General features: G+C 44.5%; 1 protein-coding gene across 1 annotated transcript in view; it reads right to left on the bottom strand.

The window, feature by feature from the left end:
* Positions 1–1,900: 1,900 nt before the first annotated feature.
* LOC137154072 (interferon lambda-3-like) overlaps positions 1,901–26,710 on the bottom strand; it is a 32,217-nt gene continuing 7,407 nt past the window's right edge. Inside the window, exons 2-7 of the mRNA XM_067549807.1 lie at positions 5,373–5,500; positions 4,173–4,339; positions 3,670–3,747; positions 3,029–3,172; positions 2,671–2,742; positions 1,901–1,999 (exon numbers count right to left, since the gene is read on the bottom strand). Of these exons, the coding sequence (XP_067405908.1) occupies positions 1,901–1,999; positions 2,671–2,742; positions 3,029–3,172; positions 3,670–3,747; positions 4,173–4,334 (555 nt within the window). The 5' untranslated portion in view covers positions 4,335–4,339; positions 5,373–5,500. The remainder of the gene's footprint in view (positions 2,000–2,670; positions 2,743–3,028; positions 3,173–3,669; positions 3,748–4,172; positions 4,340–5,372; positions 5,501–26,710) is intronic.

Raw genomic sequence — 26,710 nt, forward strand, 5'->3', positions numbered from 1 at the left:
TCAAAAATGGCCACTGCAACTGCAACTCCGCCAAACACGTGATTCCCATGTGAACAGTTTTACTACTAGACAAAGGGTGGCATCTGTCTCATGTCTGTATTAGTTACATACGTACACTGAACGAGCAATGCGACCAGATGTAAAAGATTAACCATTTCAATGGTAATCAGCAGCTGATTACCATTTAAACTGGGGGGAATGGGAGTGCAGCTGCCAGCTGGGTGAGGAGTCATGGAGCCCAGTGCGGGAGGGGGAACCCTAGCGCGGGGGGGGGGGGAGGGGGAGCCCAGTGTGGGGGTGAGTCAGCTCAGCTTCCCACAGCACCCCTGTTCATGTCTGATGGCACACCAGTTGGGAAACGCTGAGCTAGTTTCTGGTTTTTCAAGTTTGGAAAGTTGCTCTTGGTTTTGCTCTCTCACAGCTCAGATGGCTTTGTTATTTGAATAGCTGTGACTAGCTGTTGTGGGGAAAACAATCTGCTCACAGCTCCAGGAGTCAGCGCTGTCTGTTCGGGGGCATTCCGTGGGAAGCTGTCTGTTTCTCCATCTTATCACGTATGAACTTTGCAAGCCACAAACTCCACAAAGGCTGAACTTAGTCTTTGCTTTGACTTTGCTGCAAGGGCAGAAGTACTCTCAGGGTTGGTCTGAAATAGTGTGTTATCGGCGAACGTGGTGTGAGAGTATTACAGAACAGACAGACACAGGAATTTTCCTGAGTCTGGGCTCCCCTGTGAACATTTGTCTAGCTCTAATTGTAATGCCAAAAGGAAGGAGAAAGACAAGCGTCACATATCGCTTGGCCTTGTAGTTGCCTGTTTGGAAATGCAGTGAGGGTGATCCAAATGCAAGATGCTTCGCAATACAAGAAGGAGGCAGTGTGGTCTACTGGCTAGAGTATAAGACCGGCTCTCAGGATTCTTGGCTCTTCCATTGGCCTGCTGAGTGATCTTGGACCAATCACTTTGCTTCTTTGTGCCTTAGTTCCTCAGCTGTAAAGTCAGGAATAATGATATTACCTGCTTTGTAAAGCACTTCAGGATCTGCTGCGGCAAAGCACTGTATAGGAGCTGGATATTATTATTCCAATGCCTCCCATTTTCCTGTTTACAAAATGCCTCTAATTAAAAGACAGGAATGCCAAGACCTTGGGATAACAATTTTATTTGTTCACAATTATATAAAAAGGCACAATCTTAATAATAGATAAATACATAAAAATAAATACATAGATAATCCATAATAAATAACACTTTGGTTAAAGTCTGACAGTTATACAAATCAATTACTCTTCTTAACTGGGTAATAATATGTAAAGAAACAGCAAGATAAAAATATACTCCATATACATACATCTGTGGAGAGTATGTATAGTAAGAACTGCCAAACTTCAATGTTAATGCATTTCCTGAGGTTGTTTCTAAGAGATCTGAAGCTGTAACTAGTGTGTAAATCCTAGAACTGGAGTGTGTGGCTTTTTTTAAATTAAAGCTTATTAAATGTTTCCAATATTTTTGGATATGTTACATTGACTAAAATGCATTCATATAGCAACAATACAATTACATTCAAATAAATAATATCTCCAGAGGGCCAAATCCTGTTGAAGTCCTCAATTTTAACTGTGACGAAAAATGGTTCTACCGTTAATATTATATAAAGAGTCTAGAGTGCTGCACCAGCTGGAAATTGGAGAGACCTGGAGACCAACTGTCATGTAATTCTTTGGCATAAAAGGATGGAATCAGTTTGCCTGGGGATCTATGATCAGAAGACAGAGTGAAAAGATGAATGTTCCTGGTTCACACACATCTTCTCCCAATATGTATGCAGGTATTTCAAGCTAGGGACTCTCCGGTGTCTAAGTAGATATGGACAAAGGCACTGCAAAGACCAGATGGCTACACACAGACCTTCATGTGGGCTATACACCTCAAGTCTTCGTTCAGCAATCGGAAGAGATTGAGGATCACAGATGCTTCCAGGCACCCAGGTGTTTCCTGGGAAATGAGAGACGATTTACAACAGGAAGTGTTCAGGGGGCTAAATTAAAGTCACCACAAGTACGTTGCGTAATTAGAAGGCAGATGCATATCTATAAGCCCAGAGGATGTGGAAAGAGGGTGAGTATTGGAAACAGAGCAATGTGAATACTGATTTCTGTAACCCAAGAAAATGCACATGCAAATTGTAGTTTAATGTGCCATCATTAAATGCAGCATAATTCAAACTGGACATTAGCTGTTGCTGTAATCTGTTACTCATTGCACGGTAGATTGGCATAGATCAATAGGCTCAATTTTATTGCAATATGTAAAAACAAAAACTGAGAAATGATAGATAGAAATCTCCCCGGGCGTCATTTCCTAAAATGCCTGATTTCTTTGCAGAGGGCCAAAATCCCACATGGATTTTTACAGTGTTTTTACAGGCTGTGCTGGGAAGAGACAACCAGCCTAGCAGCAGACACAATAGATTTTTTTTTATTGAGATCTACCAGATTTGTGCACAACTTCAGTCTTGGGCCTATTGCAACAGAGACTGGACAAGGCACCACAGAATACACTGTAGTAATTCTGCCCTGGCCCCTGGGAGGGGAACCTGTTAGGCTTGTTCCTTTTCTAATTTGTATGGAAGTTCACATTCCTCATTGTCTGGAATGACTACTCACCTTCTCTTTGCTCTCGTCGAAATTTTGGAGCCAATTTTTCAGCCTCTCGGAATGTGGAAGAGTTTGTCTGGTCTGAAAACAAAATTGATATAGACTGGTTGATGCATAGCGATTTCAGCAGACAGTGGATCAAAGCCCTTTCTCTTCAGATGCAGAACAGTTCTTGCCTTGACATAGTCTAAGTGGATACTCTTGTGCATTTCATATCAACTACTCCCCGCTTTCAATATGATGGGCACAAAGCAAGAGCAGCGTGTGAGTATTTGCTGGTACAAGGATAAGCAGCTCCATTTGGGAAATTCCTAAGGCTTCCCCTGAAAGGGATCCACATGGTTCAAAGAGAAATCTGAATACTCACACAGTCCCTCAAGTCCTCTCTAATCTGTATCAGGATTTCTAGCGGCTTTGAGAGCAGCTCCGACAGACTAGGGTCCTCAACGTTCTCAAGTACATTAATGGTAACGTTCATCTCCTTCTCTACCAGGATCACTCTGTCATGCACCTGGGGAGAGAAACTTGTAGGTAAGACAGTGTCTGTGGTGTGACAGAAAGACATGCAGCTGTGCAGATACAGACTAGAAATTTCCACGTGTAGTGGTGGGTAGACTAGTTGAAACTGGAGATTTTCCAAAGCCACCCAGGGCTTTCTTGATTTGTCAATAAATGAAATATTAAAATCACTCCTGATTGGAAACAGCTTAATCTCCACGTGTCTTTTTTGACACCAGTTTATAGCCAGTGAGAAGACACCTGAACCAAAGGTGAGGGGTGACCCTTATTTACACTGAGAAAGAGTCACAGTCAGATCTGATTATGACACGATCCTGGGTAAATCAGTGACTTCAGAGTAACCTGCCTGAAGTCAATGGTCAGAGTGCCATGTGTCAGATCAGCACAAGGGCTAAGTGAGATCAGAATCAGACAGAAAGGGAGACATGTTAGGAGACGCATCAGCTAGCTTGTGACCTTCTTTTACTCCTTAGCTGAGATTTTTCTTACCGACAACTGTTTGACTTTCCAGTTCCGGTGGAAAATCCTGGTCCTGCATTTTTGGTCTGACAACAGCATGATATCTTCCTGGAGGTGGAAAGAAAGAACATAGACCCATAAGTATGTAGGAGCAGGAACAAACTTATACTAGTTTTTCCCTCCATTCTATCCACATAACCCCAGTCAAAGGCTGCATATAGGTGATGCAGGGAGAAGAGATGCTGACATCAGATGCCTCCCTTGTACCTCTAGGGCTGGTATCCACAAGGGATATTATAGTGTTATGCATGACCAGGTTTAAACTGTGTTTTGTAGACCTATTCCTGCTGCACCAGATGCTTGCCAGCAGGGTGCTAGAGATGGGAGAAATGTCAGACAAAATCCTTCTCGGTAGTTGGTTTTGAGCTTCTTCACTGAGTCCAAAGGGACATGCAGAGAGAGCTGCTGTTCAGACCAGAGCCTAGAGCTCACGGTGTTGTTATTGCCCTTACAATAACTTCTTACACACTTACAAATTTGTCCTTGGCTTTCTTGAAGGCCTCCAGGTACCCAGGTGGCAGAGACTTGTATTTTGAAAGGTGGCATTTTGTCTTCTGATGGCCTTTGGGAAAGGCCTCTGTAATCATCATCCAGAGGGTCAGAGCAAGGAGCACTTTGTAGCCTACGTTCATCATTTTTCCTAACGGAGTCAGAACAGGAGAGAGATATCACTGACATTCCAGGTTGCAAGGCTTACCAGTTAGAGTGTTGGATGATGTCTCACTATGCTAGGCCTGCACCGGAGACAAACCTAACTAAACTTTCTTTTCACTGTTTTTTAAACCATTGTTAAATCTACTGCAGGGGGTTATAATACAGCATAATCAGTGAATTGGGCAGCTCTGTGATCTGTGGCTTCATACAGAGGATTGGTAAATAAAATAATTGTTACCATTTCTGAAGTCAAACGGTACATTTGATTGGCTGTTAAATTAAACAGCTGACCAAAGTGATAGTTTGAAGGAATACAAGAAAACAACTTATTGGGATTCAGCAGAATTATCTGTTCTTTTCAGACCACCATTCAGACTTCAGCTATTGCAAATACTTGCACTCTACGTAGTCAAACAAAGTTGGAGCAGGGTACATTTTTCATTGTATAACATTTGATACAAATTTATCCTGCTTCTTTTAGGATAGCAAAGTGTGAACTAATCTTAATTTTATGCAGATATATATCTGCCACTTGCCAAATAATTCTGATAAATAATTTTCAGGCTACTGACTGTTTTTTTTTTTGTTTTTTTTTAACTATTTGCAATTTGATAGTCATTGTAAATGTCGTTGTTGGTCTCCTAAGTCACATGACATTATTTATGCTCCATCATTTGATGATTGAACCATTTTTAAGCCATACAAATTTTTGTATGAAATGTCATTTGTGAAAGTTTTGGGGATTGGCAACACTTTTCAAAATACCTGACAATTCTCCAGATACAAAATGAAAATACTCTACAAATCATAGCAACTTGAACTCTGATTTTCTCTAGGAAAATATTCATGAATCACGGGGTTGTTTAAATATTCAGTTAATTCAATATTAATTCAGATTAAATATTCATTAGTAATACATTACAGGTGTAATTAACTTTACTTGTACGACATTCATTCCATGTTGTCTCCCTGTAGAGCACAATATAATCATTCGGTAAAGAGAAATCAGCAGCTCTTACCTTGCTTTGTATTTGCTGGGATGTTGCTTTAGTTGCCTCTTGTGTCTCAGGGCTGCTTTGCCTCTCTCTTGGCTCTGAATGTGGATTTTCTTCTCCATTGCTCTTGCTTTTATACCAGAAGGCTCTTTCTGTTTAAGAAAAATAAAATGAAACCTCATTTTGCTTTAGTTTAGTGCAGAAAAACCCAGCTCTGCTGTCACCCAGCAAAGAGCAGCAAACTGTTTGGAAAGGGAAAGCAAAAGTGAGGCAGGATTACACCTGAGCTCAGAGCACTGAGGGCTTTCCAGGTGAGGAAAACACAGTGTGACATCACGAGTGAATTATGCAAGAGTTCCCTGCCTAGAGTAGGTATGTATGTAGACCTGGCCTTTTCTGAATTGCAAAGCCTTTTGGGCTCCAGTGTACAGAACAATCTCAGCCTTCCTTTTGTTTTTAAAGTCCTCTTCCCTGCAGATATAACCTTGAAAATGTAAAGTGATCAGGAGGGTTGGAACCTTGTCACCAATCTCCTACAGATCATAGGTTACTCACTGCAAACCTGGGCTGGTCTTTAAGAAAACCGAGCTAAATCATAGTCGTAGGCACTTGGATGGCTGTTGATGCCAACTCCACTCATGGATGTACGGAGCAGTATTGACCAGCTTCCACTGATGTCACTAGGGCCACTGTAAATTCTTTGCCAACCGATTGCCTTCCGTTGAGTCAGCTTCTCTGCTGAGCATCCAGCATGAACCTCTGGTCACAAGGAAGGGGTTGCTCAATAACACAAGAGGCAGCATAATGTAAACATCAGAGCAGCTGTAACTCCCTGTAGACGTCCCCCTGTGTAGGGGCCAGTGCCTGGGGCTCTCCCTCTGGGTCCCTCTCAGAGGAAGACCACCCCTCCTGGCTACCCACTGCACCGGGAAGCAGTCTCAAGCCCTCCAACCGGGCGAGCAAGTAGTCTTTCGCCCCAGCCCTTGGCAGGGCAGGCGAGCAAGCAGTCTTTCGCCCCAGCCCTTGGCAGGGCGGGGCCGAGGGCCCACCGGCTCTAGTCTTTAGCTGGGGAGTCAATAGTCTAGGGTTCGGAGGCCGGGGAAAGCTGGCAGAAGTACATGAGAGCAGAAGCAATTAGCACATGGGCACTCAGGCCCATAGCGGGGTGAGCAGTGGTCTGGGGCCAGCCCTTAAGCAGAGCAGGGCAGGTAATGCGGGGTTGGTTCCAGTGGTAGCCGCTATCCACCCTAAGTCAGGGGAAGGGGACGCAGGCCCACCTGTCTCCACTGCGTCCCAACCCAGGGCCCTGTCAGTGATGTGGTGTCCTGTCACTGTGTTGGCAGGGCTCCAGCCGAAATGCACCGACTCACTGAGTCAGTGCAGCTCAGTCGGACCACAGTCAGCTTCCCTGGGCTCTTTCCTCCTGCCCTCTGCTTAAAGTATCTGGGCTCCGTCGCGTTCGCCTGGGTCGCTGGGTTCGCGGGGTGTGGGAGTCCCACAAATCCTTCCCCGTCCACTGGCGGCAGCTCCGGAAACTGCATGGGCTCTTCAGCGGAGGGCAGTTCCTCTAGGTCCTCTGGCCCCCAAGCAGTGGGTAGGGCCGACAGGTTCTCTGGGTCCCAGGCAGCAGATCGCTCAGATCGGTCTTCCTCTGGGTCCCAGGTGGCAAGCGGCTCAGGCCTGTCCTCCTCCAGCTCCCAGGCCGCAGGCAGTTCGGGCAGGCCTTCCTCTGGCTCCCAGGCCATGGGTAAGACCGGCTGCTCCCCCTCGGCGTGGGCCTCTGGTCTGGTTCTAGGTGGGAGCCCCAGGGGAGAGGCATCCTTCTCCCTTGGCCAGCCCTGCCTGACTGAGCTAGCAGGCCTGTGTTTTAAAGGCCTGGCTCCGCCCCCCTGCTTCCAGTCAGGTGGTGTCCCTTTGGCTTCTAAAGGCGTGGGCCCGCCCACCTGCTTCCGGGCAGGTGATTCCTTCTGCGCTCTAACAGCCACGGTGGGTTTGGCTCTCCTCTGGGTCCCTCTCAGAGGGCGACCACCCCTCCCGGTTACACTCCCCTTAGACTTCCATGGGAGCAGCAATCACCCTGCCCCTCTGAAAATCAGGCTTCTTACTTAGGCACCTAAATGCTGCTGACAACATTAGTGGCTCCACAGAGTAGAGTTGTGATGAGCTTTCCATTTAAGGTAGGGTGTAAATCTCGTAACAGGATTCCTAGAAATCCTTCTCAAACATAGATGGTTTCCAGGAGACATAGGTGAGTTCTCTAGGTGCCCTCTTTCAAAATCTTCTATACAGATTTCCTGAAGGTTTTAAATCACGACTTAAAAACAATTTCCCTAGAGAATCTAACATATTTAGGGGTCCCTCTAATGTCATCTGTACAGCCACACAAAAATAAATGTATACTGAGGGCTATGGTAAAGACCAACATACAGTAATTTTGGGCTGGGTGGATATTAGTTTGTCCATCCTATTTGTTTTACTTTTCACCGTTGTCATTGTCGATCCCTTGAGTCAAGGATGATCCCTTTCCAGGTTTTATTTTATTCAGCACTTTTGGTGACTGAGGAGTCCATTCCTTGAGCTGCAGACTTGCTGACAGATGTTGCAGGTGGTGTTAGAAGGCAGGGTTGGGCTTCGACTGCTGCATGAGAGTTGTCTGTCCTTCCTTTTATGACATTTTTCTGCAATTGGGGCAAGGCGATTTTCCTCAAAAGTGGTCGTTCCTTCTCTGATAAGTCTTCACATGTTAGCCCTGTCTTGGGCTACTGCCTCCTAGGGTATGCCTATACTGACGGCGGCAAAGTCGCTGCAGTCAGATTGATCTTTCTGGATAGATTGAGCAGTCGGTGTAGACCCGCTCAATCGATCAGGAAGTCGACATTAGTAAACCATCCCCTCGAGTGGCGTAATGCTGCATCGATGGGAACGCAGTTCCCGGCAGCGCAGTGCGGTGAAGACGGCGCACAGAAGGGAAGCACAAGCTACTCTGCGTAGCTTGCATAATTCCCATCGACTGCTGCCGAATCTCCAGGTAAGTGTAGAACAGGGCCTACTCTTTCACCACAAAAGCCAAGAACATACTGTCTCTATGGAGGTTTTCTGTACTCTAACGTTACTGGTTAGTAGTAGCATTTATTCCACTAGTGCACAGAGGACCCAGTCAGTATCAGGATCTCATTAGGTAAGCATTGTATGCATAATATAAAGACAGTGCCTTATGTAAGTTTAAATGGGGCCTCAGCACAATTGGGTTGTAGAACACAACTGAGTGTCATGGGGGAAAGACAAGGATGGCAGTAACAGGCGCAAAGCTTTGCCTTTCTTAATGAAGAGTACATGTGCTACTGTCTTCCTTCCAAGGTAAAGCTCTTTGCAGGCCCTCACCCTAGCTGCCATCCCTAGGTCTCACACTGAACTCTTACATGTTTTATTATCTGTTTCCGTTCTTTTGTTCTGATCTTTTTTGCTGTATTCATCAGTATATTGAGGGCTGTTGTCTCTTTGTCTCAATCAAGGATGAGCTCCATTATTCAGATAGTCCTGATTATGATTTTTAAAATCAATATGATTATACCAGTACTACAAAGTGTGGATGCAGTTATATCAGTATAAAGGCGCCTTACACCGGTTATGTCCCTTTTTGTACAGGAATAGCTATCCCGGTATAAAGCACCTTTACACTGATAACTGCATTCCTTTTAGGGGACAGAGGGGAACAGTAAGGGAGGTTGTACTGCTTTAACCACACCGGTACACCACTATTTTAGAAAAGGCTTTGATGTCAGGTGCTTATATCTGACTAGAAGGAAGGGCACTACATGAGCAACACAGCTCACTCACTGGTTTCAGTGGTATTCAGCCTATGAAAGTACTGCAGACCCAAAGCTAACCAGCTTTTCATGCCTGAGTCCATATATTCTCTTACTAGGGGAGTTGATGATTTTTTAAATTTTAAATTTAAATTTTAAATTTTTTAAATGATTTGTTAAGAAGATTTCACTCCCTTCCACTTGTAGGCCTGTGAGGCTCATTGCCTTTTCAGCGACTTCCTTTTATTAGCCCTGAGGTCTGTTGATCCTTCCTGCATTATTCTCTCTGTCTCCCCTTTCGAGCCAATAGGTTCTGTTAAGCATAACCAGATGACTGGCAGGTGTAGTTATGAGTTATGTCGATACAGGCATTTAAATTCCTGGTATTACCTGTGCCATTGTAGGATGTGTATTATCTGCACACTAAGTTTCTAATGAATAAAAGGAAACCTTTGTGTATTTGTGCTGCTTGTCATGTGCAAAGCAAACCTGAACATACATTAGATCAGGGTTTTTTATTTAGAGTAACAGGAAAATCCAGAACTATATGGAAACTATTCTCAGTCCAAATAATTCAAAGATAACTGGATTCAGTCCATGGGACCCTTTCAGGGAGCCGACAAAAGAGAGATGTATGAAAAGTGGCTTTCTGACACCAACTAACTGCATTGGATACCGTTAGCAGACTTGACAATACACAGAATCAAATTGTACTACCCGAATCAACACAGGACTCTGTGACACGTGCCTTGATAAGATACGGTTAGGAACTAATGAAGCAAAAATGAAACTGGTTGAGTTACACATCAAAATATTGCTTCCGAAGTCCAACTACATAGGCAACCTATTCAAGAAAGAGAAATCAATTAATGGTATTCCAGAGGGGAAATGTTCGAAAGAAATTTTCAACCTCTTTGCATGCAGCTATTATTTCACAATGCTTTCCATTAAGGGAAAAATTCTGCTCGCCTTATGCAAGTAGTCACATCGAAGTCTAGTTGCACGCATAAGGCAAACATGATCTGTCCTTTAGTTTGGAAAGCATGTTTGCTAGAGTGCCATTACAGGACTCTAAGGGCTTTGCAGTAGAAAGACGGAAGGCTGACAGAGTAATGCAGGCACTGCCAGAACAGAAGCTTCAGAAATGTGAACAAAACCAAGCAGGTAGTATACTTTGGCATGTGATATGAACCAAAAGGAGAACCCTTAGCACAGGAAATAAATGAACTGAGGATTGTTGTGTGTCTGTACAGCAAAGGGGTCCTGGTCCATTACTAGAGCTGGTAGGTACTACAGTAATATAAATAATAATTGTACCTCCAACTTCAGTGGGAGCTGGATCAGCCCCTAACTCAGGACACTGTCCATGTGATAGAATGGGAAAAGTTAGGAAAATATAGGAAGGGTGGATAATAAGCTAAGTGTTGTGCAGATAAGTTGGAGGAGGTGTACATAAGTCATGCAAGATGAGAGGCAGAGTTATTGTAAATGGATGAGATTTCTCTGGGTACATTTTACTGAACTGCATCTCATTTGCATGCATTGTATTGCATCTTCTCACAGGTGCAGGTGGAACCAAGTTTAGCTGGGGAACATTCTCAGCGTTGGAGTTTACCTTGTCAGAAAGATAAGATGGAAACAATCAAAGTCAGCTTTCATTTCTAAGTACAAACACACTAGAAATAAACCCGACACAAAGTAATAGCAGAAGTCCACATTTCTCTTCTAGAGCATACGTTTTTTAATAGTTGTCCGTGTTGCTAAGAAACGGCTGAAATGAGCTGAATTTCATCTCCTCCTGCTAGCTGATTTCCATGATTAGGACTCAGCAGCTCATCAGGGAGCCTTGGAACTCACAGACCTGTTGCTTTAAGGTTGCTTGGGTTTTAATATCTCTGAGGACAGTTTTGAGTTCTAATTCTGGGAAATTTCTCATTAACTAGAAGCTGCAGTTAATTCATTGTATTGAGATCTACATATAGCATGGTCGCGAGAGTTTTAAAGCAAAGTCTTCTTCACAGCCCCAATATGTCTATTACTTCCCTGAGTCAAATATTTTCCTTACCTGGGGTGCAATTCTGGCTATTTTACATATGTTACAGGGCAGCCAGGAAAGCCTGTCTGAGATCTGGATGGATGGATGGCCCATGGGCAGTCTATGTTGACTGTGTGGATTTTAGTTGGGCCACCATAGTTTTGCTCCTATGCTGCCCACTCTAAAACGCAAAGTAATCAGTGCTTCATAAGCCTTCCATTTGGATCTCAGAGAGGTCCCTTTGCCTGGATTCAGGTATGGGGGCCGGGCCAACAGAAATCCAGCCTCCCTTCCAGCAGCTCCATACACCCTCTCTCTGGCGATCACTCCTCTTCCTGGAAGACGCATCGTAAACACGTGGCTGGGAGAGCCGGGGGCAAAATACAGTTGTGAAAATGACATTAGTTTGTGCCTGTCATGGCCCTCAAACCCAGGTCTGCAGGTTTTACAGGAGTAGCCATGCTTCAACCTTTCACTTGGCAGCCTGTGACCATGGCTGCTGACCCAGGATCTGTGAAGCCCTGCCCCAGTTTGAGGCTCTACCTATGATGTCCCATGGGTGGAGTCCCAGTGCAGCCAGTAGGCACGCTGGCTCTACTTAAGCCAGCAATAAGAAGAGGATGCTGTCTGAACAACTGTGCACCGTCCTCCTCCAGACTGCGTTCCTTGTGCTGCCTGCTCCCCTAGCTTGGCTTCCTGGCATCCTGACCTCTGACTTGGCTCCTGATCTCTGGTTTCTCTCCTGCATCTGATCTCCTGGCATCCTGACCCAGCTGACCTCAGCTGTGGCTACCCCTGCACTGAGCTCCGTACTTCCTCACCAGCGAGAGCTGCCCAGCTGCTCTGGCTGGCTGGGAGCCAGCGCAGCTGTCGCTCCCCTCCACTCCCCCCCAGTTTAAATGGTAATCAGCTGTTTAAAACATTTAAACAGGTGATTACTGGTTAAATGGTTAATTTTTTACATCCCTAGCTCTGACCACTAGGTCTGGCTGCCCATGACCTGGCCCTGACATTGCTCATTGGGGGCAAATCTCAACGGAAGCTAGAACATGGCTCCATATTTCCACATGAGCTTCTTTAATGCTAACGCCATGTTGGGTCCTTGACTCCTGACATGCTATTTCTAAGTAATGCAGCTGACAATAAGGTTAAAAAGCTCCCCCAGGGAAACTCCCATGAGGTTGTGGGAATGAATGGAGGCTCGTGGCTCTTCCAAAGGTCTATAGAAAAGGCTTGTTGGCCAAAATCTTGTTTTTGAAATATATGTAAGAACAGAGCCACAAACCCCCCCTCTTCCTACCAAAAGGCACATCAGTCTGAATCAAAAGCTAAAACCTCAAACTGACTCTTACTGTTCTACCCTTTTAAATGTTAATTCAAGTCTGTCTGCACTTTGTATAATTTTAAGATTGTTTGTAAATGTCTGTACTATGTCCACTGGCCAGTTTATCTGTTCATTTTACCTGCTTCCAATATATTTGTAAAAATCATATTCTAAGTACAAAAGCCACACTGTGCAATGTAATGTATCTATCTAATTGTGAAAGACACTGTCAAAAATGAAATAAGGTTTGCTCTAAAAGTAATATGTAAGTTCTTCAGCTAGGAGTTGGCCCTGAGTGATTGAAGTGTGAATGGCTGAGCAATTGAGTTGGGTGTAGACAAAAAGAGTGATTGAACAATTGGTCTGAGTAAGGGATATGGAAACAGACATGAAGAAAACACCAGCCTCACCTAAAACGCTTGAGGGAAGAAGAAAGAAGCAAAGATGATCAAATGGCCGAAGAGGAACCCATCCTGATAACTTTGGAGCCAGCACATTTCAAAGGACAAAATCTGATCAGGCTTGCAACAATGTGGGTGATTAAGGATCATACCAAGAATGCAGTTGCAGCATGACAATGCAAAACCCATACACTGACATGGGGTCCTTTCCCTATAAAATGGGACAAGAAGATGAAGGCTGGACGTTCGGGTCTACAACATCACATCAGCCAGGAGTACCGATGTGCATCGGCAGAACCTTGCTCCTCATCCTCATGCTCTAGTCACCTGGCCAGTGACTATCATGAGCACCAAGAAGCTGGTAACTATGACATCTGGAAGATCTATATGTATGTTTGTCTGTCTCCCTGTCTGTGTGTGCCTGTCAGTCTGTGAGAGTGTGAATGAAAGCATCAATTGAAACATGTGTCTCTGTAATTGTAGTATTGATATAATGTTAATACTGTTTTCCTAGTGTTTACATTATTATTAATGCTATTTCACTAAGTAAAGCACAATATTAATGTTATTACAGTGTTGATACTTTTCTTTTCTTTAATACTATTTACCAAGTTTCTGTGTTCACAATAAACGTGGCTTGTTGCCTTATCCCCTAAAAAGATCCTGTGATATTTGTTATTTGGGTAACAGGCTAACCATGATTCTCTCCTCTTAGGAGTGTCCCCCAGCCTTCCTAGATGAGGCCACCCTCTCTTCTTGCCTTCCCAAGTTGAACACTCTTTGTCAGGCACGCCACCCAGCTCCCTCGGCCTTCACAGTCTCCACCACCTCACCCATGGGTGATGGCAAGAAATGAATGACCCAGCTTCAGCCTCTCACTAGGCAGGACCTGCAGAAATTGTTCCAGGACCACCAAGTCCATGATTCTCTCACTGGAACATAATCAACGGGTAACAAGGCTCGGCAACTGCTGGGCTGCTATGCTCAGACATGCTCCACTGGAAGTGGTTTGACCAGGAACTGGGAGTCATTCCAGACTATCTAAAAGGGCTGCTTTTAACTCTGAACATGAGCCGGATTGTTCGTTGCTCCAGGCTTAGTGCGCTGCCTCTCTTGTCAGAAATGGTGACACCCTGGCTGCCCACATCGACTCTTCCCACTGGCAGCACTGGCCACCCGTTCAGAGGTGCAGAGGAAGGCCTCAGGGTCATCTTCTGGGCCCTGTTTACCAGCCCAGTAGCAGGCCGGCTTGAGCTGCCCTTTCCCAGAGCAGCAATGCTCCCTACAACCTGCTTCTCAGGATGCCTCAGGCACTACTTCTGCTGCTGGTGTTTGGGCCGCCTGCTTCTTTTGTTGACTCTTCAGGAAGCCAGCCGGGATTCCTTGTGAGCCAGCAGCAGGCAGAGACTGTCCTCCATCCTTTCCCTTTACTAGGAGTGGGGGTGGAGGCCCCACCAGACACCCAGGCCCCAATCAGTGGCCCATATTTTCCACCACATGGAAGCTGCTCAGCTCTCACTGGGCAAGGAAGACTCAATATCACACCAGGGTCTGTTTCAGGCCCTTGCCTCAGGACATAATTTATTGCTTAACCAGAAATGTTGTCAAAAATGTCAGAATAAAGCAGCTCCTCAGCCTGACAGTTCCCAGAGATGGTCCCCTCACCTCTCTCGGTCCCTCCAGGTCCTTGTCCTGACTCTGGAACTCCTACAGGAGTCAGACAGGCTTGCTTGCTTTCTCTTGCTCTTCCAGTCAACCCATCTGCAGTTCTAGCTGGTCTTTAAAGGCCAACACCTGACCTGTATCCCCTCAGCTTCACCTGGGAGGCAGCTACTTAGTCACAGGTGGGAACCATTTCCCCAAAAGGGGCTCGGGGGTAATTATGAATGAACGTTTCACAGACAAATATTTAGGCAGCTCTCTCACCTACCAAGTTATTGGGCCCTGCCATGCTGATTTGCGATTCCCAGGTGTATTGTCTTTGATGAAAGTATATTCAGAAATGCTCCCGGAGATGCTGAAGGATTAACACTATGCCATTCCCCATAGTGCAGGCCTTCTGGAGAATATTGGGTAATTAGGGAATATACCAGGGTAAAGGGTGCACGAGCTGGGAAACAACAGAGCATATATTTGTAAGCAAAGCATGGCTTCTTTTTGTGACGTCAGCATGATACCTTTTCACCGTTCTCAAAACGATTGTAAGCAACTTAATTTCCCTCATTCCTGGAAATGAAGGTGGTATCTCTGAACATACAGCTCATGAAATAGACCTCCAGAGGACAGGGAGATGTATCAGTTCTACACATTTCTTAAATGGTATTTTTACTGTAAGGAACATTATAGACCCTGCAGATACATTTCATAATTCATTATTTGAACAACAGATTTTCCAGACCCACATTAAAATATTTTGTACATAAATATGTCACTTTTGTTATTTGTTGGGTGTGTTGTTTGTTTGTGTTTGTTTTAAGTGAGGGATTTTGGAGTCTACGCCTGACTTTCAAAAATGACTTAAGGCCCAGACGGAAATCAATGGGAGTTAGGTGCCTACATACCTTTCAGGACCTGGGCCTTAGTGGCCTATGCTCCAGTGAAAGTCAATTTGGCTTAGGCTCCAAATCACTGACGGCGCGGGGATAGATGTAAGTGAGCTAGACAAAGCGAGTGACAAAGCGAGTGGGGTAATATCTTGTATTGCACCAACTTCTGTTGGTGGATGGTACAAGCTTTCAAGCTACTCAGAGCTCTTCTTCCAGTCTTCTGTGTAGCTCAAACGCTTATGCCTTTCACCAGCAGAAGTTGGTCCAATGAAAGACATTACCTCATCCACCTCCTCTCTCTAACGTTCTGGCTACAACACTGCAAACAAGGTTGGTAAATGACCTAAGTCAGTCTAGCCCAGATCTCCTTAAAGATATTTTGGTGCCTAACTCCCATGGAGTCAATTGATATAAATGCCTTAGGGGATCTTGGCCTCTCAGTCCACCCTTACTAGAGTATCGTTTGCATCATAATCACTTCTGCTACAACTGCAGACTTTGTTTGCAATGCAATTGCTATAGAAATGCAAATGTGTCTATCACTCCCAGAAATATTTGCAGATAAAAAGTCAACTTCACACTTCACTCACTGGCATCTCTCTCAAGCATTACCTTTCTTTTTTACCTTTACTCCAAGAAAAATATACAAAATTCTCACAAGATACCTGCAATTCTGGATTATACCCTGACTATCCAGATCCTCAAGGGTATTTAGTCGCCTAACTTCCATTGATTTTAGTAGACAATCGGAGACCAAATACTTTTGAGGATCTGGGCCCACCTTTTAAAAGGGTTTCAATTGGGCTTCCAACTTGGGGAATGTAAAAAGCTCCTGCAGTTAATTTTTGCAGCAAAATTTCAAGCACAGATAATTACAGGTATAAATGCTGGCACTTAGTTGTCTAATTATCTGATTCATAGGCACAATCAAGTAGTTAGACCTCTAGTCTAATCAAGTAGTTAGACCTCTAGATCGCTAGTAACAACTTCTACAAAATTGGAGAGGATTTAAAAAAAAAAATCAGATCCATAGTATCAGTGATTTTCCTCAAAAATAGTCATTCATTTTTCAGATTAAAATTTGCTTTAAGAGCAGTACCTTTAAATTACAACCAAATTAATTAAAAAATAGGGTATCCTCCAAATATCCTTTTAACTATGAGCAATGAAATTTTAACAGCATGTAACCTACCTATTGATTTATAGCAGAGAACTGGCTGTATCCTAATTTCATTAAATACTTAATACACTAGATAACACAAAAAATAACTGTTTGGAACAGCAAACCGTGTGATTATGATAAATGCTGTTATAACTGAGATTTCTATGGAGTGGTTAATACTGAGCTAAAATGTTGGAGCGTGCCTAAGGCAATAATGAAACCATGTTGTGTCTCAAAAGAGGAAAATTCTATCAGCAAATCTATACAGTAATAACACTGGGAAGCCATATTCCAAAGATATAGTAGTTCTGTGGGAAAAGATAGTGAACTAGATTCACTGGTACGCTCCAGCTACTCAGTCAGCATAAGGGAGCAGTAACCTGGCTATGTAAGTAAGCTGAGCTCATGGTTGCTTTGAATTGCTGGAGTAGAGCAAAGCAGCTAGAATGTACCAGTGGATCTGACCCAGTTTAATTGAATTATATGGACCCAGATCCTCAAAGGCATTCAGGCCCCATTCTCCAGTAGTAGTTAAGCACCTTTAAGGAGCTGAGCGCTCTGGATTTTTTTGTTTCATACATTAGACATATTTTACCATACATGTAACAAATCTAGGATTGTTAATTGCTGTGGCTGATGAGAAGGGCTAAATTAACAATATGTGAAACATATGTATTTTTTCCTTTAAGATATCTGTAAAGCAGTAATGTAGCCTTAGCCAATGCAATGGGTGGAATTTATTCTGGAGTGGTGCTTTTCTCACATTACCCCTTTCCCTTAAAAAAGGACAGATAAGGCATTTTTCCAGTGTTGCATCCCAGGTGTTTAAAAATTATGAGTTAAGCCTCCGGAAATCATCAGATTGGCTTAAAAATCATGAAATTAAATGTTGGGTTCTTTTTAGTTGGCTTGAGGAATTGGAGTATTTCAGATGCACATTTTCAAGTTTTTCTTCGCAGCCATGAGGGCTAGGAACTTACTTTACAATGTTCGAAGCTGAGATTCTCAGGTAGTAACTTGATTTCAGCAGCAGGGGCTCTAGCAAAAACACTACCGCTGCAAGACTTCTCATAAAGTCCTGCAAGTTAGCAGTAATGTTTTTATGATCCTTAAAATAACTTCCCATTCATAACCCTTTTGAGAGCAAACTCTTAACTTTTTATCTGGAAGTGTTTCACTGCACTGTGTATGCATGAGCTTTTGCTCTTCTCGTGTGATTTTTCAATATCAATTTTTGTTTCATTGAAAATGCAAACATGTTGGAATATGAATTCAGGAAAGGAGCACTCACAGAAAAATATTCTCCATTGGCTTTGCAAAGAGAGAGAAGAAGAAAAAAAGGCTGTGTTAGTGAGATAGCTGCCATCTAGGCCAAGACACCTGGGATTGATCCAAGATTTCTGGAGGTAAAAGCATGAGCTGCTATAGTTTGAGGTAAAAAACCATGCGTCCTTAGCTGCAGCTGTAATACACCCATGTCCTCTGGATCAGGGACCTGTATCACACACTAACCACTGCGTTACATCGGCTCTGTGCTGACCCAACAGTGACATCTTGCTCTGGGAGTTGATTCTCAGTTCCAGTCCAGCGGCTTTATCTACTTTAGCAGCACAAAGCTTGCTGGAAAGCTGCCATAACGGCTACCCTGGAATTTCTCTATAAGCTTTGGAGGGGGTGCAGATGGGATAGTGGCTCTGTGGCTCCCTCCTACCTGTGGTCTGATGCAGTTAAAATCTTGAAGACTCATGAAGACTTATGAAGACCAGCAGGTCTGTCAAGCTTCTCTAAAGACCCTGGGCCAAATCTAGACCTGGGTCCAAATTCTGTTCCCTGTCACAGATATCCAACTCCATTGACTTCAGAGAGTTGCCTGGGTGTAATGGAGTAGAATTTGGCTCTGTGGCGCCACTTCATTGACTTACACCTTGTCTGCACGAGAAAGTTGAATTGATTTAGGCAGTGATTTTTAAACCCAGTTAGTGTGAAACCAGTGCAGCAGGCTGTGTCGACAGGTGTATTTCGTTTAAACCGGGCATAGTGCAGTTTAGCTTATGGCAGTGGGCAAGGCCTTGGAGTAAACTGGCTTGCTCTGGGAAACTCGGCAGGGTAAAGTGGGGAGGAATTCCTTCCCCACGGACCCGCGGCTGTGAAACTGCATCATTGTTGCTCTGACTACTGCAACTCCAGTCAGCAGAGCCCCTGTGCCCCTAGCACCAGTCGTACAGCATCTGCCAAATTCTTGAGAGTTGAGCCCCTCTTCAGACAAATGAAAACTATTGCTGCTCCTTTTAACCCCCCTGTCACGTGTTACTGAACTACCACCTTAACGTATACACCTTCCATGCCCCTCCACTTTGGGAAAGGCTGCGCTTAGTGGATCCTCGCCATTCCCCATCTCTGCTGTGCCTCCAACTCCTCTGTATAATCACCCCATGCTCCTCTCCAGGGCATAGCTGAGCAACAACCCTTCTGATCCAAGAGGACTCTCTGCACCTGCAGGGGTGGGCTAGGTTATGCCCCAGACCAGGCAATGAAGTTGTAAATTTGAGTCTGCATCTGTGTAACATCCCCTGGCTTCAGCATACAGCTGCTTCCCCCAAGCCCAAACATCTGGATGTGAACACTGGTAAAAATATGTCCAATACAATGCTGCAAAATCATTTCTTTCTTCTTTGCCAGCAGTGAAGAAATTCACAAGCACAATGAGCCATGTTTTACCTTTCACGACAGCCTGGCATCTACCCATTCAAATAACATCTATACCAAAGAAGCATGGACAAGCTATATGCAGTTTTATATAGTGAATCACATTGCATAAATCTGTCCTCTTTAATTCAGTAGATTGCTAGGACTGGCATCGTATTCTAAAAATAAATGGCATGTGGCAATTTTCAAGACAGTTAAGCAAACAAACTAAATTGCCCTGGCTTTCCTAAGCGCAGTGATCATACACTGAGTATCAAGAGGTTCAGAGGAGCTGAAAGGACTGGGAATGATTCTAGAAGAGACACTTTGCTCACATCACTACCCCAGTTTATACCCTTTGTGCTATCCTGTCCACCAGCCCTGGGGATTTGCAGATCTCCAGCAGAGGCAGTGTTAGATCAAGCAGTGAGATAGTCCATTAATCATTTCGAGTGCAGGCCTATGATGTTTTACATGCATGTGTATTTAGCCAGTGACTATACAAAGGCAACAGAAAAAGCAGACATGTGAAGAGCAGTTTCCTAGTCATGTCTCTTGAGCCCAGCAGCAATTCTGACACTGGCAGAGCTGTGCTGATTGGTCTTGATATGTCCACAAACTGTTCCAGTTCACACTTCCACCTTTAAAAGCCATCCCAAAGCTCTCACTCACACACTCTCTCTCTCCTTCCCACATGCATACAGAGGGCTGTGAACCAGGACGAGCCAAGAAGTAAATAACAACCAAGATCTTTCCAGCACTTAATATTTACCCTGAGATTTCCCCCTGGGTCCCCAGATCTAACTTGCCCTGATGTCACCCATGTCTGGCTTAGACATCTGAGCACAGGGAGAGGAGCATCTGCAATCTGCTACAAGGTTCTCTCCTTCCCTGGTGTGTGTGTAGGATGGGAAGGGGGCAGCTGTACTGAGCCAGTCCAGTCTAAATATGACCATGGTAATAAAAATCATGGGAAAGAATATCACTGAGAGCACATCACTGAGTATGTCCATCAACGTGCTTTTCACTGAACTTGGTTCATTGTGCTGCAGACAGCTTCAGCCCCTCTCTGTAGTGGATTCTACCTTTCTAAACTTAGCATCCAGAGTAGGAGCCATTGAAGTCAGCAGTACCACCCTGCCTTGCACCTACTGAGGACTTGGCCCTACTTTCTTTAATTACGTTCTCTTCCATAAGCATACAAAGTGTCAAGAAAACATAGCCTTTCTTTGTCTACTGGCCCTCCTCCAAGGCTGAACGTGTACTGCATGGCTCCAGGCACAGTTATGCTGACCAGGGTCACACGGGCACCATTACATTCTGGGATAAAACTGCAGTGTTGCAGGGCACATAAGCGCTCAGTGTTTGAAGCTTACTTCCAATTAGTATATTCAGTTCTAATTTATTACAGTTTGATCCAATCTATCCTCCTTGACAGATCAGTAAAGGGACAATTGAGCAATTTCCTCTGAACTGCAGACGCTTTAAAAGGAAACCATTCACCTGTTCAAAAACATTTTGATTTCAGTGCAGAGCTGGTTTCTTCTTTGGGAGCCATGGTGGGAGTATTTAAAAATGTAGTCTATCACAAAAGCCAGTATGAGTGGGGGTGGGGAAGGTACTGCAAAATCAGACGTCTAGAGCTGTTCCAATAAGGATACCTCTCTGCCCAAAGAAGTGGGGATGGTCCCAAGTGGTGTAGAAATAGGGCACAACAACATATTCATTCTACCCATGTTTCTCCTCTAGTCAAACAATAATTCCACGTGCTATATCTGCTCTCTGGTGCAGGCGCCATATGTTTGTTCTGTGTCTGTACGGCACCTAGCACAGTGGGGGCCTGGTCCATGAATGGGGCTGCTAGGTGCAATGGTAATACACATTATTAATAATAATAGTCAGTGAAGTGAGTCCAGTCTATTCCAGTTGAACACTTGGCCCATGATTTTCAGTCTTAAACTTAATTAGATTCAGTCATCTTTAAAAAAAATTAGATTTGAAGACTCACAGAGTCCGATTCTCCTCTTGCTACCGTTGTGCAGATGAGGAGTAACTCATCTCAGATCTGTGTAAAACCAGTGTACGTGTGCTCAGAATCAGGCTCATGAAACTTAGCACCAAAGAAAGGGGCTGGCTTTCCAATTCAAAGCTGAAAATGTTATTTTCTTTTAACAAATGTTTAGGCTCTTTTTTCTTCCCATTCCAACTGCGATCTTCCACTGTAATTATAAAACATTCTTGATGTTTGAGGGGGATGCTAGTTGTAGACTAGATAATAGGTGAATGGAGTAACATACAGCAGAATATACCAGATCCTCAAAGGTATTCAGGCACCAGTATATTCAGGTGTATGTGAATTTTTGCTATGAATACATCCAGAAGGGAAAACAGTTTAGGGACAAACAAACTAATCCTAGTGCTATATAGCTGAGTGATCCATAAACTACTTTGTTGGTTATACACTAGACTAGACTTGCCAGGAAAAAAAAGATCATTGCTTTTTCTTCACATAAACTGAAGGTTTCTACACGCTGATAAAAATAATACAGCTTTTCATCTGGGAAAAAATTAGTCTCAACATTAGGGCCTATAAATCATAGAACAGGAGTTGGACAGATCCATTTACAGAGACGCTGTTGAGGCTGAGAAAAGGCAAGAATTAAAAGGTCACTTCTGAAGACAGAACTCTGCCCCCTTGGAGACGGTTGTGATAATTGGGACCAGGCCCACTGACAGCAATTCCGGGCCCCAGGACAGAACAGTCAATGGCCCCCGCCCCTCTAGAAAGGCATAGTTGAGGTTTACGACCATGGGCAGCGGGAGAAGCTTCCCCTCAGGGAGGCTAGCTCTCTGTTCCACCTCTTCTGCCTGCCTCGCCCATGCTGGGATATGGTGGCGAGCAGGGAGGGTGGGAGGAGGGATTCAGCAAGCTGCAGCAGGGCAGTGAGGAGAGGAAGGCACGTGGTGAGTGATGGCGGGGGGCTGAGCAGGGAAGAAGGATGCAGTAGAGGGGAGGCCATGCGGGGAAGAGGGGGTGTGGAAGAGAGGCAGGGGCCAAGTGGGGAGGGAGGGAAGGGATGCAGCAGCGAGCTGGCTGAATGGGGTGGATGGGGCTCGGGTGGAGCGGGGCAGGGCCTGGGGCAGAGCAGGGGTGGACTGTGGGTGGGGCCATGGGTGGAATTGGAGAGACGGGGAACTTGCCTCCCCAAGGGGAAGCTTCACCCATCGCCCATGGCCCAGGCCCTTTTAAAATTGCTGGGCCCCTGGGCAATTGCCTCCTTTGTCCCCCACTGTCGGTGGGCCTGGTGGGACGTTGGAGGTCTACCTCAGTTGGGAGCCTAACTATCAGAAAGTGGATGAAGGTTTTAAAGGTCACAATAACTTGGAACAATAAATATTGATGGGAAAAGGTGCAAAAGGGAGACAGAAAAGCTGAACTGGACCCAACAGAAAGGCTGACTGATATGACTCAAGGGCTGTGTTAAGTGCATGCCTGGTAAACAAGAGAAGTGTAGGACTGGGAATCAGTGAATCACAACCGGTGCCTCAGAAATTAGGCCTAATTGGTGGACAAAATAATGAGAGGCTGGGCTATTGCACCCTTTTGGGGTCCTTAAAAGGGACTTTGTGCAGATGCTGGCTGAGTGAAAGGTGGGCGAGAGGAAGGTGTGAGCATCACCCTCAGGGCTGCCACCCCCACCATCTTCTGGGACCCCCAGCATCCACTGTGATGCTGTTGGGTCTTCACTGTCCTGATCTCAAGAGATGTCCTCCTGACCAGACCAGGCCAAAAAGAGGGACCCAGATGACATTGTCACCAATCCCAGCTCCACCTAAATCCCCCAAACCACCTGGGATGTGAGACTCTGCCACCTCCATCCACGGTTGTGTGGCCTTTTCCTTCCCCACAGGTCTTTTCTTTCCTATTTCTCTTTTTTTTGCTGGCTGTTTAATGAGAGTCTGTCCTAGCCAGCCAAGACTGGATATTTTGCAACATGGCTGTGAGCCTGTGACCAAAGAGGCCCCTAAAAGCAATGCCCAAAACAGCCCAATGCTGGTACAGGACTCAAAGTGGCTGATGCGAGCATGTGCTGTGCCTATGTTTCTCCAGCAGGGAGCCTGCACGTGAGAGTCAATACCAGAGACGGAAGCTGCGTTTCCCATCTTGGCTGTTCAGTTCTCTCTTTTCCTCACCTTCCCTCTCCTGGCTTTGGTGTGTTTTATTGACCAGTCAGCTTTTAGCGCCAAAACTGTGCTGGCGTACACACTACCTTTCTCCCCTCGCCAACAAAATTCCCCTGCAACAAAGTAAAACCACCTCGACAAGCGGCGTAGCGCTTTTTGTGGCAAAGTTTTAGCGACAAAACATCGGTGTAAACACTGCTCTTGGTTATGCCCACTGTGACCGCTTTGGTCAGCAGTTTGAACTCCGCTGCCCTGCAGCCATCTGCCCCACCCTTTTCAAAGCCACAGGAAGTTCTGAAATTTCTCACAGAGTTAAGCATGCCAGCCAGCTGCCAGCAGCAAATGCACTCCTGCCTGGACTACAGGGGAGAAGGGGAGACACTCCTGATGAGCTGTGCAGAGCCAGAAAGGAAGGAGGGAGCTGATGCCAGGGTCTCCGCTGAGCTGGGACGGCGGGGAGACAGAGGATACCAGTTGTCTGTAGCTTCTGCCTCAGGACTGGTTGCTTCTAGCTGCTGTCTGAACTTAAACAAACAGTGTGCCACCTTTCAAATTGCTGGTAACCGGACCCCCAAGACGCTGCCTCTTCCTCCCAAGGCCCCACCCCTTCCCCCCAAGGCCCTGCCCCTGCTCTGCCTCTTTCCTCAAGGCCACACCCCGGTCTTTCGCTCCTCTCCCTCCTCCCTCACTTGATTATCTCAAGGAGCAGGAGGCGGTCCCAGCTGAGCAGGAGCTGGGCACGTTAATGACCTGGCACCTCCCACTGCCCCCCGGCAACCCTAAAATGGTGCCTGGACACAGCCCAAACAGGACTGTCTGGGTAAAAACCGGATGGCTGGCAACCCTACTTTTGGGGTAACATAAGTTCAAACGAGTATCCAAGGTTTCTCAACAACTCAGCCCTTCCTCTGCACTCTATCTTCATTCCCCTTTCTGGGCTACTCTCACGGCCTTTTATGAGGCCTAGATGTCCCGTAAATGTCACCTCATAGTCTCACTCCTGCTGGCTGAGAAGCAGCAAATTAATTACAGCACAGGTGTCGTAGATTTGACTAACTCGATTTTAACTCTTTCTAGACTGCGATGGCGTGAAACTCCAACACATTGCATCCTTCTGTTCTTTCCTCCCTATCGCATGACGGGCTGCAAACACACACATGGTGGAGCCTCGCCAACCCACACGTCATTGACTCACAACAACTGACTGTCTCTCCCTACTGTTCAGCTCAGAATTTACTGCAGAAGGCTAGAGCGAGCTCCCATCTATGCTCACTAGCTACACAACCGTGTATTTACTTGTATGTTGTGAGCTACTAAAAATAATTCAAACTAAATGCCAATTGTGGAAATAAATGAGCCAAATCGACTATGTGATGCATTAACCTGGCTTGTTAAAACTGAATTTGTTCATTTAAAATGAGATTCACCCCTGTACAGTGGAACACCACATGACCTGCATATCACTTATATCCCACTAAAGGCTATTTTCAAGGACATAAATGATGCATAGGCCTTGAGCTGGCTTTTCCATACGGGACTGAATTTCACCCTTATTGAGCCGATGTGGTTCTCTCTGCTCAGCCAAATTATTTTCAAGTAATATTGACACAAATAGCCATATTAATAACATAATTCTCTTTGAGATGTTAGTTTTCTACAGTTTTGTGCCCCTGGAATGTTGCCTGGAAACTAAATTTGTAGTTATCTCCCCACCTAAAGGCTTGTTTACATAAGAACACTCAGGAAAACTAATCCAAATTAACTAAAGATGTGAATTTAAATGGGATTAATTAAATTGCATCAGAACACTACATGGATGCTTCCATTAAGGATTAAAGTGGCTTTAGTTTGGTTTAATTTAATTCATTCCTAAAATACAGATTTAATGCAGTTTTACTAATCCACTTTAAAAATTAATTCAGATTAATTTTCCTGAGTGTTCCTATGTAGACAAGACCTAATGGTCAAGTCTGTCATTATACTGGGCTATTATTAATAAAAGCAATTTGGATGTTAATTGTCATTGCCTCGGTGCCATGTTCATCTTGCATTAGACCCTGATTTTAATGTGAGTGCACCTTTCCAAGGAAGATGGATTTCTGTTTATGACACAAGTACTCTCTGAAACTGAAATAATATTTTCAGGCATTTTTCCTTGGCCTTGTCTTTTAATCTTTTCTTTGCTTTTGTGGACTTTTTTACTTCAAGACATTCAGAGATATGATCTGTTGTTTCCTGAACTTTATATGTTGTGCATAATCCATCATTATGACTGTTAATTAGAAATACATTACTTTTTAATCCACAATGACCTGTTAGAATTCTAACTAGAGCCACTTTGCTCTTCCTTTCTGGGCCTTGGATTATATCAACATTTTCCATTGTTGGGTATACTTCTCGGAATTTATCCCCTTCGTTTCATTTGCCCACAGTTCTTGCCATTCCTTCCTTAGCTTATTTTTGATTATCTGTTTAAATTCATGTTTGCTTAAGGGGATCCCTAGGTAGTCTTGTTCGTGACTAAAAGCACTTTTTGCCCATTTGTCGACCAATTTGTTGGCTGCTATCCCTACATGGACCAGATCCATGCCATACTATAGTTATGTCTAGTTGCGCCAGTTTGGTTAGCAGCAATATTTAATTAAGAATATCGTTTGTGCTATCAGACTTACCATTGTAAATTGCCTGCAGCTCTGATAAGGAGTCAGACAAGATAGCCGTGGAAGCTGGCTGCACGTCTAAAGCCTAATTTAGTGCTAGCACAATCCCTGTTAGCTCAGTCGTAAAGACAGATACAAAGTTAGTTAGCCTCATGGCATTCTGGAGCCCAAAGGGAGAGCAAGCAGAAAGCTGTTCCCACTCTTCTTGTTCCTGCCTTTTTGGAGCCATCTGCACATATTTGGCAATTGTGTCCCACTTATCACAAATATATCAATTTGTTATATCTTGTATATTTATCAGTCTTCTCCTTGTATTTATTTCATTATATAATTCCATGTCTATGTTGGGGGGATGGTTTTCCAGTGAAAAAAGTATTTTTCTATAGCTATAGATTTTTGTCTTTCAATCCATTGTTTTCATTATGATCCTTTGTCCACTTCTATGTCCTTTTTATACAGGGAATTTTTATTTTTTTTTGTCCTACCTGGCCTCTACTTAATTCCTAACAATCTCTATATATCAGCTTCGTGTTGTCATCTTCGCTATTACCTAGTCCT

The sequence above is a fragment of the Emydura macquarii genome, unplaced genomic scaffold, assembly GCF_026122565.2.
Source record: "Emydura macquarii macquarii isolate MOO-44397 ecotype Brisbane River unplaced genomic scaffold, CSIRO-AGI_Emac_v2 contig_1253, whole genome shotgun sequence".
Taxonomy (NCBI): domain Eukaryota; kingdom Metazoa; phylum Chordata; order Testudines; family Chelidae; genus Emydura; species Emydura macquarii.